Genomic DNA, 16,800 nt, shown 5'->3' with positions numbered 1-16,800 from the left:
CTCATTGTTTCATGTTCATGTAATTTTTAAAATAAAAATGAACACAAAAACTAAGGTTAATAATTAAGGCACTTACGTACGATAAGATAATCAACTAAAACAGTCATTTTCAATGATTTTGGTTTCTTCTTTCTTTAAAATCTCAGGCCTTGGAATACTGATTTACCACATAACATGGAAGAAGTGAAGCTTTTACTTCATATTTGGGTAGCTCTGTTTTACAGCAATCAAAACAAAGTCATACGATCATCCCGAAAAGTAGTAGAACACAGCAACCCAGCAAAATACGTGTCCATAACTAGCACGTTAGAATCGTTTGAATTCAGTGAAATTGAGGAGTCCTCCGGTGTGGAAAGGTGCTCCGTAGACCCTCTGTTGGAGACTAATGAGGCTCCCAGAGGTCCTGCTGCCGAATTGTCCTTCCCAGACACTGACCCCCTGCTTCCTTTCATGAAACCACCGCCTGTGAGAGGCTTGGAGCTTTGGGTGCAGAATAAACAGAAAGAAATGTTTGCTACAGCAGGTCATCCAGAGACCCCAGAAAGCCAGAATTTCATCTATTCTTGTAATAATGAGGTGGGTAAAGCTGAATACTGTAAATGCTGGTATTATTTTTGAAGAAATTTTTTTGTACGTAAAATCACATTCATAACAAGGCATTGGTTGCTTTTAGGAAGGTGGATTCTCTAGCTATGTGAAGGATTAGAATGCCAGAAACTTAGTTTACAAAGTCTGGATTGTCTGCAGGTGGAGCTTATCTACCATCCCGATTGAAGAAACAAAAGTAGGAAAAAAATCGTAGGCCTCAGATGATCTGGGAGCCAACCATAATTATGTAACTTTTTTTTTTTTTAATTATTTTTGGCTATGTTGGGTCTTTGTTTCTGTGCGAGGGCTTTCTCCAGTTGCGGCAAGTAGGGGCCACTCGTCATCGCGGTGTGCGGGCCTCTCACTATCACGGCCTCTCTTGTTGCGGAGCACAGGCTCCAGATGTACAGGCTCAGTAGTTGTGGCTCACGGGCCCAGTTGCTCCGTGGCATGTGGGATCCTCCCAGACCAGGGCTCGAACCTGTGTCCCCTGCATTGGCAGGCAGATTCTCAACTACTGCGCCACCAGGGAAGCCCCATGTAACTTTTTAGTTGTATGATTTGGGGCAAATTACTTGTTCTCTGAGCTTATTATCTTTTAAAAGAGGTGAATAATACTTATTCTGTTTACCTAGAATGGTGTTTATGGATCAAATGCAGTAATAATAAATATAAAAAATCTTTGATAAACCTTAAAGTAAACTAAAATTGAATATAGTAAAATTATTTTTAAAAACAAATCCTGAGACAGTAAATAAAATGCCAGAGCTCTCATAGGTCTGCAGATAACTGTTTGTAAATATGGAAAATACACTTTGTTTCATTTCACTGTTCTCAACTGATAGGACAGATAATCGATTTTTTTTTTTTTTTTTTTGCGGTACGCGGGCCTCTCACTGTTGTGGCCTCTCCCGTGGTGGAGCACAGGCTCCAGACGTGCAGGCTCAGCGGCCACGGCTCACGGGCCCAGCCGCTCCGCGGCATGTGGGATCTTCCCGGACTGGGGCACGAACCCGTATCCCCTGCATCGGCAGGCGGACTCTCAACCACTGCGCCACCAGGGAAGCCCGATAGTCGAATTTTAATTGGAGCAAATTAAAAAGTTGTATCAAGATTCTAAGTAAATGGATTGACAAAATACTTGCCTTTTTAAGCTTTCAAAGCAGATTTATTCCAGAATAATTTTACATGGGTTTGGGCACCTTCAGTGCCTGTGTTAACATTGAGTTTCTGTACCTGGGCTTCCATGGGGATTTGCAGGTCCAGGGGTGAGCCTCAGAGGGTCTGTGAGTGTCTGCAGATGCTCATCTTCATCAGAATGAAGACTGGTGGAACGCTGTGGGCCAGAGACTGGTCTGCGCCCTTCACTCGCATTAACTCAGTTAATTCTCACACAGCTGGGTGAGGTAAGGACTGCGCCACCCATCTTATAGGTGAGAAGACTGAGGATGGAGAAGTACACAATGGCCTGGAGGCACACAGTAAATTGTCTGGCCGAGACTCAGATCTGGACACTCTAGATGTTTCTCAATGTCGAATTCTGTGGATGTATTTATGTATATATATATGCACATATGTGTGTGTTTATATGTGTATACATAAAATGTGTGTATGTGTATTTTTTCTGAGGGTGGGGTTCATAAATTTCGTCTTATTCTCAAAGAGATACATAAAATCACTACCTTAGAATACGAAAGTATTTATAGTTTAGTCAGGCAGATTTTAATTATTACATATATATTCAATTATTACATATATATTTATACACACACTAGTTTCTTATAAAGTATTTTTGGTTGTGGTAATATATATTAACTGTTACTTTAGTAATGTCCAATTAGGAATGATTTTTTTGCAAACATGAAAGAGTATTAAGTAGAAAGTAGAATGTTAAAATTAATGATTCCTAACACTTTCTATAGCATATACTTAGAAATATGTTTCCATCATCTTCTTGAATACTGTACCTATACTTTAAAGGTGCACATACGTCCTGTACCACTCCCTATTCTAGGGCAAACTAGGATTATCAAAGTTTTCATTTCACTAAGAGCACAGGCATGGTGAGATTCACGACTGTGGCCCAACATTATCAGCCACAGTATGATTGGGAGGGTCATAGAACTGTTCTCAGAATGAGTGTACCATCAAGCTTTTTCTATGCTTTGTATCTGGCCAGTCGTGTCCTCTTAAAACCAAGCCTCAGCTCCTCCCTGCCAATTACTCAAGTCAGTGCCTTTCTTTGACTAAGGCAGAAATGTTTTTAACAAGAGGTTTGAAACACAGGTCCTGACTTACAACACGATTGCTTCAAAATATGGCAGGAAATCTGTGACCGTAGTGTTCCAGAACTACAGGTGTAGGTCAACTGTATGATCAATCCACTTTACCATATTCTGAACAAGACCATTCTTCAGCCTTTAAAAAAAAATAAAAGAAACAGCCTGTTTATGAGGTTATCAAAATTGTCCGGAGGTATTTCTGTTACTGTTTATGCTAAATCCTTTCTGGTACTGTTTATTAAATCAGTCCTTTTAGTTTAGTTTATTAATGCAAGCTGCACTGTGTTTTCTACTGCTTTGTTGAATAGGGAGGTATTATAATGAGAGAGATTATGTCTAGTTATAAGCTAAGAAGATAGCTAAGGGGTAAGGGACCTTTATGTAACAGAATAGAGATTGATACCTTGGGAAAGCTGCTTACCAGTGTATTCTGAGTACAAGAGATAATAATTAGTGTTTCCTCATGGGAACATTTCAGATGACAGTGTATTTATAGTCTAATTGAAAGCTGGTGTTTAAAATAAGTTATTCTTTGCTTTAAAGATTATCTTTTAATCTTACTAAAAAATAATTTAAATTCAGTACTTTTTCCTCTACTGCTGCATTTCTGAATTAAGTGATGCTATTTAGCAAACAGGCTGCATTTTCAAGTCTTTAAATTGCCAGTGTGGGTCTAGCCACTTTTCTTCCCAAAAGTCCATTAAAAAAAAAAAAAAAAAAGGCTGTGCAACTAAGAAAGTTTCGGAGTTCTCGTGTGTGTGTATTTAGATAAAACAAATTCCTATTTGGGGGGTATTTTAAGCCTATCTAAGAAGAGAGGGATTTGCTTGATCTCTACCCTGTGAAGATTCAAAAGAACAGAGCAAACTAAAATTGATCTTTGTCTATTCTGTTCTTCACATATGTAAATGCTTGAAAAAAAGGTCTATTTGGCTCTTGATTTTTTTAATTAATTTATTTCTTTTGCTTTTATTGCTTTTCAGATAATTGGGGGGAAAGCCGAACAAGAGTCATCAGATAAACTAGAGACCTCTAATCTGGTGCTTTCTAGCATTGGAAGCACCCAAACTAATGGATCTTCTATTCCTGCTGAAGATAAAACCATTGAGCCACTTGATGGCACACAGGTGACTTCTTATAATGATACTGTCACACAGTCCACACTCGCCAAGACTTACGATGGGATCAGCAGTCCGTCAATGATTTGTCAGAAGTCTGTGTACAGCACCCTTGAAAGCAAAGTTGATGTTTTTCATGCAAAAATGCAAACAAAAACAGGTGCTTTGCAGGGCCTTATCCAGCATAGCAGCCCCATAAACAAGGAATGTCAGTCATCGTTGGAAGGGAAGGATGATATGGGGTATGTAGTGATTAATCTGGAACCGGTTACATTCACTTTTGAAAACAATGCCTATGCACCAATAGAGACAGAAGTTGTAAATAGAGCTGATAAACCTACAACCTTTAATGTGGAGTTGATTAAACAAGTATCACCTGCTACAAGCCTTAAACATCCTGGGTCTGCATTTGAAAAGGCACAGACACAGGGTCTTAGGGACATTCCCTCTCTGGCAATGTCAGGACAACAAGGCGCTAAGTACCTTTGTGCCTCCTCAGTGAGTAGAGAGACACTTGCTAAAGAAATGTGTTCATTACAGAAAGGACAGGCTGTTGCAGGCTCACCATCGCCATCTGATAATTCCCTGGTAACAGAGGCATTATCACTGGTTAAAAGTTCTAGTTATTTGTTACCCAGAGAAGACAGGAAGCTCTCTCAAGAATGTTTTCTGTCCACTCAGAGTCTCTTTAGCATCTCTTCGGAAGAGATTGTAGAGCCGTCCCAGCTTGAAGAAGTAGTCTCATCGTCAGCCTCTGCCCCCTTGGAAGAAAAGGATTCACTTGACTGCATCCCATCAATGAGGAATGCTTCGGATGGCTCTTCAGAACTAAAGAATGACAAGAGTGGTCTAACCAGTGAAAATAAGAGTTTTGAATCATTTAATTCTGCATTTACCAAACAAACCAACCTATCTGTGGATAGAGAGGAAGTCAGCCTCGAATTATCAGAGGAATATTCTGACCTTGACCTCACTCTCACCATATCACCACCCACGAGTCCCAGGGAAGAAGCACCCGCTGGTGAAATGGAGCAGCAGCAAGAGGCCCCGTTACCCTGCTTAGAGCTTCAGGAGACAGCGGAAGAAATAATTGAGCCTGAAGAGGTGCCTGACGTGAACTCTGCTGATCACACGTCAATGAAACCACTAGAAAGTGAGAGAAAAGGTGATAACTTACAGACAGTGGCTTTCATACTTTCTAAAGAAACCTGTGCCCTTGAGCTTGCGGAGGAAGTTCATGTCGCTTCAGACTTCCCCTTCGGTTCTTTAATTGAAGAAGTGTCACCAGCTTCTAGCCCTGACTGCCAGGTACCAGGTGAAGAAGCACAACCAGCTCGGGCTGAATCCCCAAGTAGTTTTAAACTCTGTGGTGAACACTGTGAGAAAAGTGACAGATCCTCCCAGGTTGAGTCAGTAGATTTGGCCATAACAGAAAAAGAAAATTCTTTTGTTGGTCCCACCCATCCAGTGGGACAAGATAACTTAACTCAGATACAGCAAATGCAGCTTTCTGCTGAAATGCCTCTAATACTAAAAAATCACCCAGGAAGAAAAGATAGATTTTTAACCCTTCCTGGTGAAGTCACTGAGGAAATTGTCCCAAGTGAGTGTGGTGAGGGTTACTCTTTCTCAGAAAAGGTGCCACACCATGATGCAGAGTTAAACCAGCCTGCCTCAGCTGCCACATGCAGAGATTCTCTAGAAAACCTGGTAACATCAAGAAATCCACTGCAACCAATGAGTGTAGAGAACAGAAATCCCCACCTAAGTCATCTTGTCGTGGAGACCAGTGAGCCTCCGTTTAGCCCTCAGAAGATCCTTGAAAATAAGTCTTTTGCTGACACGTTTGTTTCTACAACCACACCAAATGGTGTGAATGTGTCATTAAAACAGCAGACCAGCCCTAAGAGCCTTAAGGAAAATGTCTCGAGCAGTGATTTGAAAATAAACGAACTCTGTTACATCCTGGTTAAGTCCTTGCGCTTTGGCCCAGTTGCCGGAGCTGAGGCTGTGCAGGCCCGCGGGAACCTGGAGCTCCCCGAGCCCACCCTCTCCTCGGGAGGGCCCACCCTAACCCACAGAGCAGGACCCAGCAATGCAGGGATGGAGTTTCAAACACAGGAAATGTCGGTCGTCGGAATGGCCAGTCTGCTGAAGAATAATGAAACTGGAGCTGAGTTATGTGAAACAGCTATAGATCTAGGAGGTGTCGGCTCTCAGCTGCACATCACCTCTTCAGAAGGCAGACACAAACCGGCCCACATGCTGCAAGATGGGTCACCGTGTGCAGCAAGAGATCTGATGAATGGTGGGCTTTTCCCCGTGTATTTACATGCTGATTCTAACCAGAATACAGCAGCAACCGGTGAAACTATCGATACAGAGCCTTCTGCTTCCTTTGTTCCCAAATCTTGTGCCCCTCTTGTTTGTGGGGTCTTTGAAGAGCAGGTGGAAGATAAGAGTGCTGATGAGGGGCCGAGGGCTGAGGGGGGCTCTGTGACCCGAGGTGGAGGCATGGATATCAGTGTGAACTCTGTCATCCATTATGAACCACTTTCTGGAGACTCGGATCAAGACACTTCTGGTGAGTGTGGGAACCCCAGATTAGATACAGAAGAGTCCTGTACTTTGCGATGTAGTCACACCGAGAAAAAACAACGTACTTCCAGAGATGGTTTTGACTCTTTCCTGAACCTAAACAATAGTGATTATGATGACTGGGGCTACTCGAGCCAGGTTCCAGGGCTGGAGACGGGCATTCCTCCCAGAAGCTGGCCTGTGGGATTAAAGAAGGAAGATAAGTGTGTGCCCTGTTACGTCCAAATCCGAGATCTCCGTGGGATCCCCAGGGCCTACGCTAACTTCACTGTCACTAAAGAGCTGAGAGACACCACGAGAACCCTGCATAGCCTGTGGAGGCACCCCAGCGTCACGGCCAAGGGCGGCTTGCTCAGCTCCTGGACGGACACTTGGCAGGTGGCAGACAACCTCACCCAGAACACTTTAGATCTAGAGTATCTGCGTTTTGCACAGAAACTAAAACAAATTGTGAAGACGGGAATTGCTCCGTGTTCCGCCCCTTCCACCACCGTCTTTCCTAAGGAGCCCCCTCTCCAGGGTGCCATGGGGGCTTTCCCTGTGACAAAAGTGCCCGAGTCCCCGAGGCTGCCTCCTTCCTCCCGTAGCAGGAGTCCCCTCATGGTGACAGTCGTGTACTCAGACCCCAGACACCAGAGTCAGCAGGCGAGAGGGCAGACACCCAGCTGTGTGGACCATTTCTCCTCCTCCTGGAAGGAGAGGTGTGGCCATGATAGAAATCAGCTCACAAACTCTGAACGAAATTCGACTGTTCCATACCATCTCAACAAACTGAAATATAACAGTACATTGAAAGAGTCCCGGAATGACATTTCCCTCATTCTCAATGAATACGCCGAATTCAACAAGGTGATGAACAGCTACCAGGTCACCTTCCAGGAGAAAGAGACATATGCTGCTTCTGGAGAAGCCGAACCCCGAGAGCTGTGTCCCTCCATCCCTCAGCCAGCCTCCTACGAGGACATGGTCGCAGACATGTGCACCAGTCTGCACGTCAAACTGGAGAGGGTCGTGAAGAAGGCTTGTACCAGGACCTTCCTCTTCCACCTCATGGAGACAGAGGACAAGTCCTTCTTTGTAAGAACAAAGGTAAAGTGCCAGATTTTTCTTACAGTTTATATTATTTTGATGGCTGTCTAAGTTTTTTGTAAGTAATACAGGATTCTCAGCTTCAGAAAGAAGCCATTGATATGGTGTTGCAGCTTCTCAGCTCAGTCTTTCCCTGCAGACTAAAGGTTTGGCCACAAGGATCTGCCGTTTGTACTCTATTTGAAGATTTGTATGATTTTCCAGAATTAGTGCAGTGAGTTCTTTTCATAAAACAGTACCAGTGGAGGCATATTCAATTGTACACACAAACACAGGCCAAAGGTAAAATTCAGCTTTAAAAAAAACTTAACCTGTGTTCCTCCACTAGTGTGGAGAGTGAGGGGAATCCAGGGTCCTTCTCAGGTGTGCGTGTTGGAGCCCCGCGTGCGCAGGTGAGGGGAACGTTGCCTCTCCTGATCCTCATGGTCTAGCGGGACGTGAGAAACATGGTAAAGATACCTGTGCAGCTGTGGCAGGTGTGGCGGGGCAGGTGCGAAGATGTCATTCTGAGGGTGGCAGACCTGGTCGGGGGCCCAGGGACGTTCTCCTTCAGGTGAGGACGCCCTCCTTCAGGTGAGGACGCCGCCCTCTCACCAGGTGTGGACGGGTAGACCAGTAAGAGTTCGGGTCCTGATGCCCCATGAGATTTGTTTCAGGTCCACGCGTGTCAGCCCTCGTGCTAAGTCCTGGGTTAAGTCGGGGTGGCTGCCCCGGGATGACGTGTCCCAGGAGACCCCTGCCAGCACCAAGCTGCTGAGGAGCACAGAGCGCCTGCAGATGTTTGCAACATCTGGGCTGAGTGACGAGCGTGACGGTCGCTGTGACAGGTGCGCGGTGTGTAGATGCCAGGGCCGCTGCGGAGGAGCACAGGGCCCCAGACCGCGCGCTGGCCTCCTGGCGGGTCCTGCCCCGCATCGGTCAGTGTGGATGTCGCAATCATCAGGCACCTGCGGGCCGAGGCTCAGCGCTGCCTGGGGGGAAGCACGGGGCCTGAGGAGGCTTCCTGAAGGGTGGGGGGCGCCCGGGGGCACGGCGATCACCGTCAGGGGTAAAAGGGCCACGTGGACGTCACGCGGGGGCACTTGGACTCTCCTGAGCTCCCTGCAGGGCACCGAGAAATGTTTCTGAAAGATGAGGAGCAGCAGCACGTTTGCACTTAAAAGAGAGTGGTCCCTCCACCACATCACGGAGAGTGGATTAGAAAAGTGAGGCAACCGGCCTCAAACCGAGGCTTCCCCGTGTCGCCCGAGTCAGCAGTACGTTCTCCTGTGAGGTGGCTGATGGCTCCTGTTTTGTATCATTTAATATGATTTTTAAATAGTTTTTTCCAGAATTGTGGAATCAAGGATCCTTTTGTTGTCCAACGTTCTTCACAAATGGCTGCCATATCTGGTCTGCCCTCCGCCTGCCCACCTCCCCATTGTCTTTGTAGCAATTTCTGTGCCATTTTGGTAAGATTTTAGTTGAAAAAATAAAGCATTAAGTGGCCTTCAGTCTTTGGAAGGTGCTTAGCCTCCAAAAGTAACCTGGAAATTATTTATTTATTTTAACCTTGAATTAAAGTTGATTTTCTCTGGCTGAGTAGATACGCCACAGCCTGACCTGTGCTGAAATAAGTCAGGGATCGACTGAGTTAGCACCATGGCCATGTCCTTGTTTTGCCACATTGAGCAAAATACTTGATTTCTTTTTGCTTCCATCTCAAAAGCAACAATGCACTACCTTAGTTCTCCTGTCTTTTACAGAGAGCACAGGTGATGCTGGTTTTTATATGGGAGCAGTCACAGCAATGTGTATCGCAGTAGCACTTCTAGATAACGTGCTGGTTTCAGTAGTGACTGTATCATTTCATGGTAATATTTTATCATGTGGCCACTATTTACAACAGAAAATAACAAATTGTGTGCACCTTTAAAACAACTTCAAGTGAGAAAGTGGACATAGTATTAAAGTACATTTGAGAATAAAGTGTGATCAAGAGCAAAGTGTTTTTAAAAAGCTCAGAAAGCTATGGTGGAGAATCCATCTGTCCTGGAGCATTCACCAGTGAGGGGGTATCAGGCCCTGTTTACTCATAAGGTGATTCTGGGTGACAGGATGGCCCAGAATTCCACAGGAGCTGATGAAAATGTTGAACCTATCAGAAAATCAATTCAAATCGTTCATTAGTAAAATAGGTGAGGATTTATAAGGATTTATATTTAGATATTTTAAGGAGCTCTTTGTTAAAAGGTACCTTGTCTGTAGGAATGTCTTTGAAAATACATCACCATACTTTTTTTCTCATTCTATTTTTAAATTTTTACTGGAGTATAGTTGATTCACTGTGTTGTGTTAGCATTGCCATACATTTTGAGTGAAAACTTGAAGTCAGAATTTGAGTTGTCTTGAGATCTGGGGGGGAGACTGACCAAAGTAACACCCTATTTTAGAACGGAAATAACAAGGGATGGTCAGTGTTTTTGGTAAACCTCCAGAATCCTTCAGACAGAAACAATGTCAAAATCACAGAGGAGGACAAACAAGGTTAAGGAATTTCTTTAACTACACGAAGTTATCCTCCCAATGAGGCTTATTGCAGAACTGCTCTGTGGAACACAGCTGCGCCCCATAACCAGCCACAGTGTAACACCCAGCTCCCGCCACTCTTCAAAGCCTGGGTCCAAGCCACTGCCAGCTTCCAGAATCCGTCCTTGTTAACAATACTCAAAGTAATGCATAGGCATCGTGAGTATTGTCCAAAGTCGTAGAAACATTTTGACTGGAGATGGCATTTTTAAAGTAAATATCTGCCTCCCCAAGGTAACTCCCTTGAAGAGGGTGAGATTCATGTATGTATATTAGTCTGATGTTTCAGAAGAATCCACCTTTGATACTTTATGAACATGAAAGATTCATTACAAAGTGCTTTGCCTTTGAAATAAACTTCTAAATCCAGTTGTCAGTGATACCCAGGAGTCATTTTATATGTGAAAGCTCATCTAGTGATAAGATAAACTGCCATTTATGTTGCCTTATTAGAACATAATTTAGTAAACAGGATGTGGTCTTTGATATTTTTAGTAAACTGTAGAAGTAGTTCTGTGCAAGTATCCTTTTTTAAATCATGTCTATTTGTGAATCTTTCAGCATATTCTAAGGAAAGGAGGCCACACAGAAATTGAACCTCAGCATTTCTGTCAAGCGTTTCACAGAGAGAAAGATACGCTCATAGTCATCATCAGAAATGAAGATATATCATCACATTTGCATCAGGTAGGTTTGGAAGTAACTTTCTTACAGAGAAATGTATTCTGGGCATTTTATGTTATTCTATAATTATCAGGCTCATCACTGCCTTTTTATTTAGGGAAGAAGTTAAAGCACAATACCATTGAATCTAAGTGGGAAGATAATAGGGTTGAGATACTGTACTACTGATACTAATGTTGTAATTTACCAAAGTATTTATAAGGCAAATTATGTCTCAGAGTTAAGAACATTTTCATAGTAACTAAGGGAGAACTTCGATGGAGAGAGACTGGTAAAATTTTCTCACCTGAAATATAAATCTACATCTGTTGATGTCTAACAGTAATAAATCTTGCTTTAAAAGGACTTGTGAAAGTTTTCTTAACTCTTTGTTACCATATTTACCTATCAGTTAAATAAAAGGAATTGCTTGTCCCAAAACGCTCTGACATCGAGGCTCGGCCTGGGCATACGGTCCTGCGTCAGGAGGCAGGAACTGAACCCACAGCACGGACGCCACGTGAAGCGGGAGACTAGGGTGGTGGTGAGCTTGCCACCTGCCTGATTACAGGTCCCAAACCTCGGGTGTTCTCCCCTCACTCCATCTCCCACCTTTGGAGTTGAGGGACCACTTTGTAATTAACTCATCTTAATAAGTTTGCAGCATTGCTGATGGAGTTAAAATTCCTTACTGACAGAATTACCAGTCAGTCATCAAGGTTAAAGGTATTTCCAGCTGTTCCTGAGTTTGGACACCCTTGAACAGAAGTGACAAAAGTGACCCAATGAACCTGTCTTCACCGGGGACCTTTTTGTTTCAGATTCCTTCTCTGCTGAAGCTGAAGCACTTTCCCAGTGTCATCTTTGCTGGAATCGACAGCCCTGAAGACGTCCTCAATAACACCTACCAAGAGCTGTTCCAGACAGGAGGCTTTGTGGTGTCAGATGACAAAACACTAGAAACTTTAACATTAGGTTTGTCTCTCATTTTCCTTTCTTATCTAGTCAAATCAATTTCTCCTTGCCCAGTGATTCAATTATTATTTCATCAAAAAGAAATTAGTGTCAACTCAAAGTATGTCACCATCTGTTGAGGGCTTAATTTCTGTCATATGCTGTGCTAAATAAGCACTTTGCTTTTGACCTCTTTTGTATTAACCAATTACCTTCACCACCAAACCTCTCAGTAATGTGGCTAAACTACTCATACACATTGAGAGTTTGTTATATTCAATTCCTCCCTTTGCCAAATCAAGTCAGCTACGTATTTGTTTAGAATCAGCCCTCTTTCCTCCATTTCTGTTGCCATCACCCCTACCATTCTGCCGGTATCATGGAAATCTAAAAAATGGCTACTGGAAGTCTTCTCAGTTATCTGCTTAAACACTCATATATAAATAGTCTCTCGGGGCAATGAACTTGTCATCAAAGAATGTTAGAGCACAGGGCAGACACTTTATATACAATCAAAACCTGCCCAGCTCTGATAGCACATTACAAGTAAATATGGGTACCGCTTCTCCATTGAGGAGGAGGACGACGTACCTGAACAAGTATGAATCTTGCATAGAAAGTGGAGTTGAAAATATCGGTCGATTCTGTATTTAGAAGCCTAGACCTGTCTTCTCTCTGTTGCAGCAGGAGCCCACCTTCATTCCATCCACAGATTTATACACACTCAGAGCTTTTAACTGCTGATGACTGCAGTGCTCCTCTCTCCTGCTAGTGTGAGAAGGTGGGGCTGGGTTGAGGGACCACGGGTTCAAGTGTGGTACAGCATCCTTCCTGCCCAGCTACAGGAGTGGCAGTGATGGTCAACACTCAAACACGGGGCCTTATTCTTACAAATCATCATCCCTGGGCTGTGACTAGACAAGCCAAAAATCCTAAAATACATCTTCTCTCGTCAAACTTGTTCTATTCTGTAGTACAACTGAAGGAAATTGTCAAAACCCTGGAGAAACTAAATGGAAACGGAAGATGGAAGTGGTTGCTTCACTACAGGGAAACTAAAAAGCTAAAAGATGATGTGAGGTGAGACCTTTATGGAATGTGAGGCCTGGGTGTGGGGGAGGGTGGAGACACCCGGGTTCACCCAGAAAGGCTCCCTGAGCTCTGGACCAGTGTCATCCAAGTGTTGCCACAAGGTCCGTTTGCAAGAACATAAATCATCTGTATCACTGAAGGCAGTGTTTAGGTCTGTGGACTGTTTTTCGGGTTTTGTTTTTATAGCAAGGCTTTTCAGTGCAGGAAGCTGTGTTGTGACCATAATCCAGAGTTTGAGTTGCCTTCTCCAGACCAATAGTGACCAAGTCAGACACACACAGGAATCCTAAAATGTAAAAAAACTAAATTCACTTATGGGTTTTTGGACATTTATTCATAAATTAGGTTGCTCCAGTTATAAGGACAGAAAAATTGAGACCAGCATGTAGCCTTAAGTTAACTCAAATAATAGACTAGAAACAGGCAGACGCCCTTCAATGAAGAGACTTGGGGCCCGCGGGAGGCCCTTCCGTATCAAAGATGGGCCTGCAGGTTGTAATGAGACGAGAAAATGAGTGTGGGAACGCGGAGGTGGACTGGGGGAGTCTACAGATGGGACAGGTCATCTGTCACAGGACTGTCCTAATAAGTTCACACATAGGAAGTAGACAGTACAAACCCACTTTAATGATGTGGAAGTTGAGACACAGAGGATGCCAGACCTGACCCAGGCAGACAAGGAGGAAGTCAAGAAGCTGGGCTTTGACCCGGAATGTTCGTCTCCGACCTGACAGTTACCTTCTGTTGGATCGCACTGCTTTCTCCAGAGGAAGACAACTGAAATCGTGGATGTGCACGGGATCTCGAAAGATGGCCGAGAATAGCAGCTGGGGAAAGGCTTGCACTTAGGAGAGGAACTCGTACAGGAGGAAAAGAGGGAGCGGAACGGAGAGCTGAGACTGCCAGGGAGGAAGGGGCTCCAAGGGGCCCTCACAGGGCTTAGTTAACACAGCACTTCGGAGGGAAGGTGCAGCTTCAGGCCTAAGTACAGAAGCAGATGAAAGCTGAGGTGACAGAGCACACCTGCTAAGACCGGTCAGTGGAAGTTAATTCAGCTGCACAGGACCTCGCGTGAACAGACACGTCACTGGAATCTCTCCACATCAGGCTAGTCTCAAAGAGTGAGAACTTTTCAGAACACTTATCGTATCCTTTTGCCCTTGGAGGCGGGGAGAATTTGTCCAAAACTAAAACAAAACACAACAAAAACCATACGTGGTTATCAGTAGCTACAAAACCATCCTCTACTTCATCTCTAGGCAGATACAGGACTAAATAGATACATACTTTTTAAAATACGCAAAATAATGCCACACATAGCATGAAATAGTAATTAGAAGCATATAAAAAATTTCTGTTCACAGTGATCAACTATGTACAGTATGATGCCAGGCATATAAATTTACACGTATGAAGGATAAAACCTGGAAGGAAATTCATCATGACGCAGTTCATGGTGTGACTAGAGCTATGGGAATATGCAGGCTTTGGGTTTTCTCCAGCAAGCAGGAGCGAGGGTGTGAGTACTGGAGGGGCTGCAGGATGGAACATTTTCCTCTAAAAGGAAGAATAAAAGGCAGAAACAAGATTTAAAGTGAGGTGAGAAAGTTCTAGCTGTTAGATGATCTTAATGAAGTTGGTGACTGTCTAACCAAACAGAAGTAGAGTGGTTTTGGAGAGCCAAAGGCCGGGAAGCACTGCTGTATGAGACAGGATGCAGGAAGGGGCCCGCTGGGAATGAGTGGGAGGCTTGCCAGCCACATGGCTAGAAGCAGTGTTCAATGACCATGTGCTGTCCCTCCTGACGGAACGAGGAGCAAGTACACTCAGAATGTTTTGAGGGAACTCGACAGGACAGTGACATCTGGGAAGCCAAGTGTGTCGTACAGAAGAACAAAGAAGGGAAAAGGAGTTTGACTAAGTATAGTGAAGGCCAGAAAAAGTCGAGGAATAAAGCAACTGAAAATTAAGATACAGAAAATCTTTCACAAACTTAGACTTATCTAAATTTAACATTTTTGTGTATTTTTCAGAGTGGATTCAATTGCACATAAAAAGAACTTAATACTGAAATCGTATCAGAGTGCAAATATCATTGAGCTGCTTCATTATCACCAGTGTGACTCCCGATCAGCAACAAAAGCTGAGCACCTGAAATGTCTGCTAAACCTGCAAATTCAGCATGTCCACGCCAGGTTTGCCGTCTTCCTTACAGGTAAATTCATAGCCTTAGTTCTAACTTCCATCAACCAGTTAATACCCAGTAGGTCCACTCTAGAAACATCCTTCCAAGCGGAGTCACTGGCGGCCAGGAATAAACACACATGAGGCTGGGGCAGCAGGTATTGTGGGTTTTGTCCTGTTAACAGAAAAAAAAAAAAAACAAACCCTGTACCAGATCTGTTAAGTGTAACCATCTAAGCTTTTAAAGAAGTGCCCATCAGTGGTTTCAGCTCCCTCCCTCCCACCACCGCCCATGGAGGCGGCTGCTCCCAGAGCTCCAACCTCATTCCTTCCTCAAAACAGGCTCGCTTTTTCCTTCACGTGTATGAGTCTTTTTTTTCAATAAAAGGGATTTTGCTACTTTTTAAAAATATTAATGAATTTTTTCACCAAAAAAGGTTGTTTTTCTTTTTACAGAAAAGCCTGTTGTCTCCAGAGAAGTCTTTGAAAACAGTGGCATCCTTGTTACAGATGTAAATGACTTTATTGAAAATATACAGAAAGTAGCAGCTCCGTTCAGGAGTAGCTACTGGTAAGAACACTTGTGACTCTCTCCCACGTGAGCTGCAACTGACAGCAGATGCTGACATCTGTGTCTGCGGGAAACCAGTTGCTCAAAAACTTTTGTACGTCATGCTGTAAATTTAAAGTTTTGTTTATTTAGGGGTGCTGCCAGTTTGGCATAAATGGGACTTTCTCAAGTATCACTAATGAAGTAACTAACCTACTTTCTAAATGAGTGTTTTCACCTGCAGTCCATCTGCTGCCAGGACGGAAGACAATGTAGCCTACATGCATAGACATTTTCCCCAGTAGGTAGCATCCTATTTATGGAATAGTTCTTGGTTATTTTATTTTAAAGACGGAATTATCAATTTTGTATTTATCCAGGTGATTTAACTGCAGCTTACCTAGACATCGGTGATGCCAACAACAAATTAGTATTTTCCCTTTTCTTTGAAAACCTTTGATTTTTCAAATATGAGAAGACTGTTCTGTGTATCTCAGTGTTCTACAACTTGGGGGAACATTTTTCTTCATGTTTTACACATTGCCAGAATGTCTGACTTTGCTGTCTGACTTTGTTCACAGCAGCACTGTAGTTTTCCATCAGTTTTGGGTTACAGTGTTCAGTATTATTGTTTTAAATTATTTTCATTTTAAGCAGAATAGCTTCAAAGCTATTAACTGAAATTAATGATAAAAATAAGAATTTCACAAGTGTACTCAACTGTAGCAAAAATAAGTCTGTTTTAACCAGTAGCTTTGTTTTTGCACGTTAAGGTCAGAAATGCACATGTAATGCATGTTATATAGCCTGTTTTAAAGGTTTTACCACCTGTGTAAAAACTAAAATCTTCAATGGTTTTATCTGCTGTTACTCATGCTACACTACATAAACATTTTTTACCTAAATGGTACAAATTTATAAACTGTCATTTTCACTTACTCAGTTTTTGTAAACAGCGCACTACAAAAATAATCATTTATTTATATGAGAAATCATTTCTACAACAATCTTTAAAACTCAAAACCAAGCAAAAATATTTAAGATACATAGTATCTATTTGGAACAAAGGTTTTTGTAACTAATTGGTTTCAATAAAGACAACTACAAATCATTC

General features: G+C 43.1%; 1 protein-coding gene across 1 annotated transcript in view; it reads left to right on the top strand.

Annotated features, from left to right (window-relative positions):
- Positions 1-16,746, top strand: part of TASOR2 (transcription activation suppressor family member 2) — a 68,778-nt gene extending 52,032 nt beyond the window's left edge. Inside the window, exons 18-24 of the mRNA XM_081229223.1 lie at positions 147-576; positions 3,854-7,675; positions 10,805-10,930; positions 11,728-11,881; positions 12,835-12,940; positions 14,986-15,167; positions 15,593-16,746. Coding sequence (XP_081085349.1) covers positions 147-576; positions 3,854-7,675; positions 10,805-10,930; positions 11,728-11,881; positions 12,835-12,940; positions 14,986-15,167; positions 15,593-15,711 — 4,939 coding nt within the window. The 3' untranslated portion in view covers positions 15,712-16,746. The remainder of the gene's footprint in view (positions 1-146; positions 577-3,853; positions 7,676-10,804; positions 10,931-11,727; positions 11,882-12,834; positions 12,941-14,985; positions 15,168-15,592) is intronic.
- The last annotated feature ends 54 nt before the right edge of the window (positions 16,747-16,800 follow it).

Source organism: Mesoplodon bidens (assembly GCF_964165515.1).
Source record: "Mesoplodon bidens genome assembly, chromosome: 3".
In the NCBI taxonomy this organism is placed as follows: domain Eukaryota; kingdom Metazoa; phylum Chordata; class Mammalia; order Artiodactyla; family Ziphiidae; genus Mesoplodon; species Mesoplodon bidens.
This window is presented reverse-complemented; position numbering and strand designations above follow the sequence as displayed.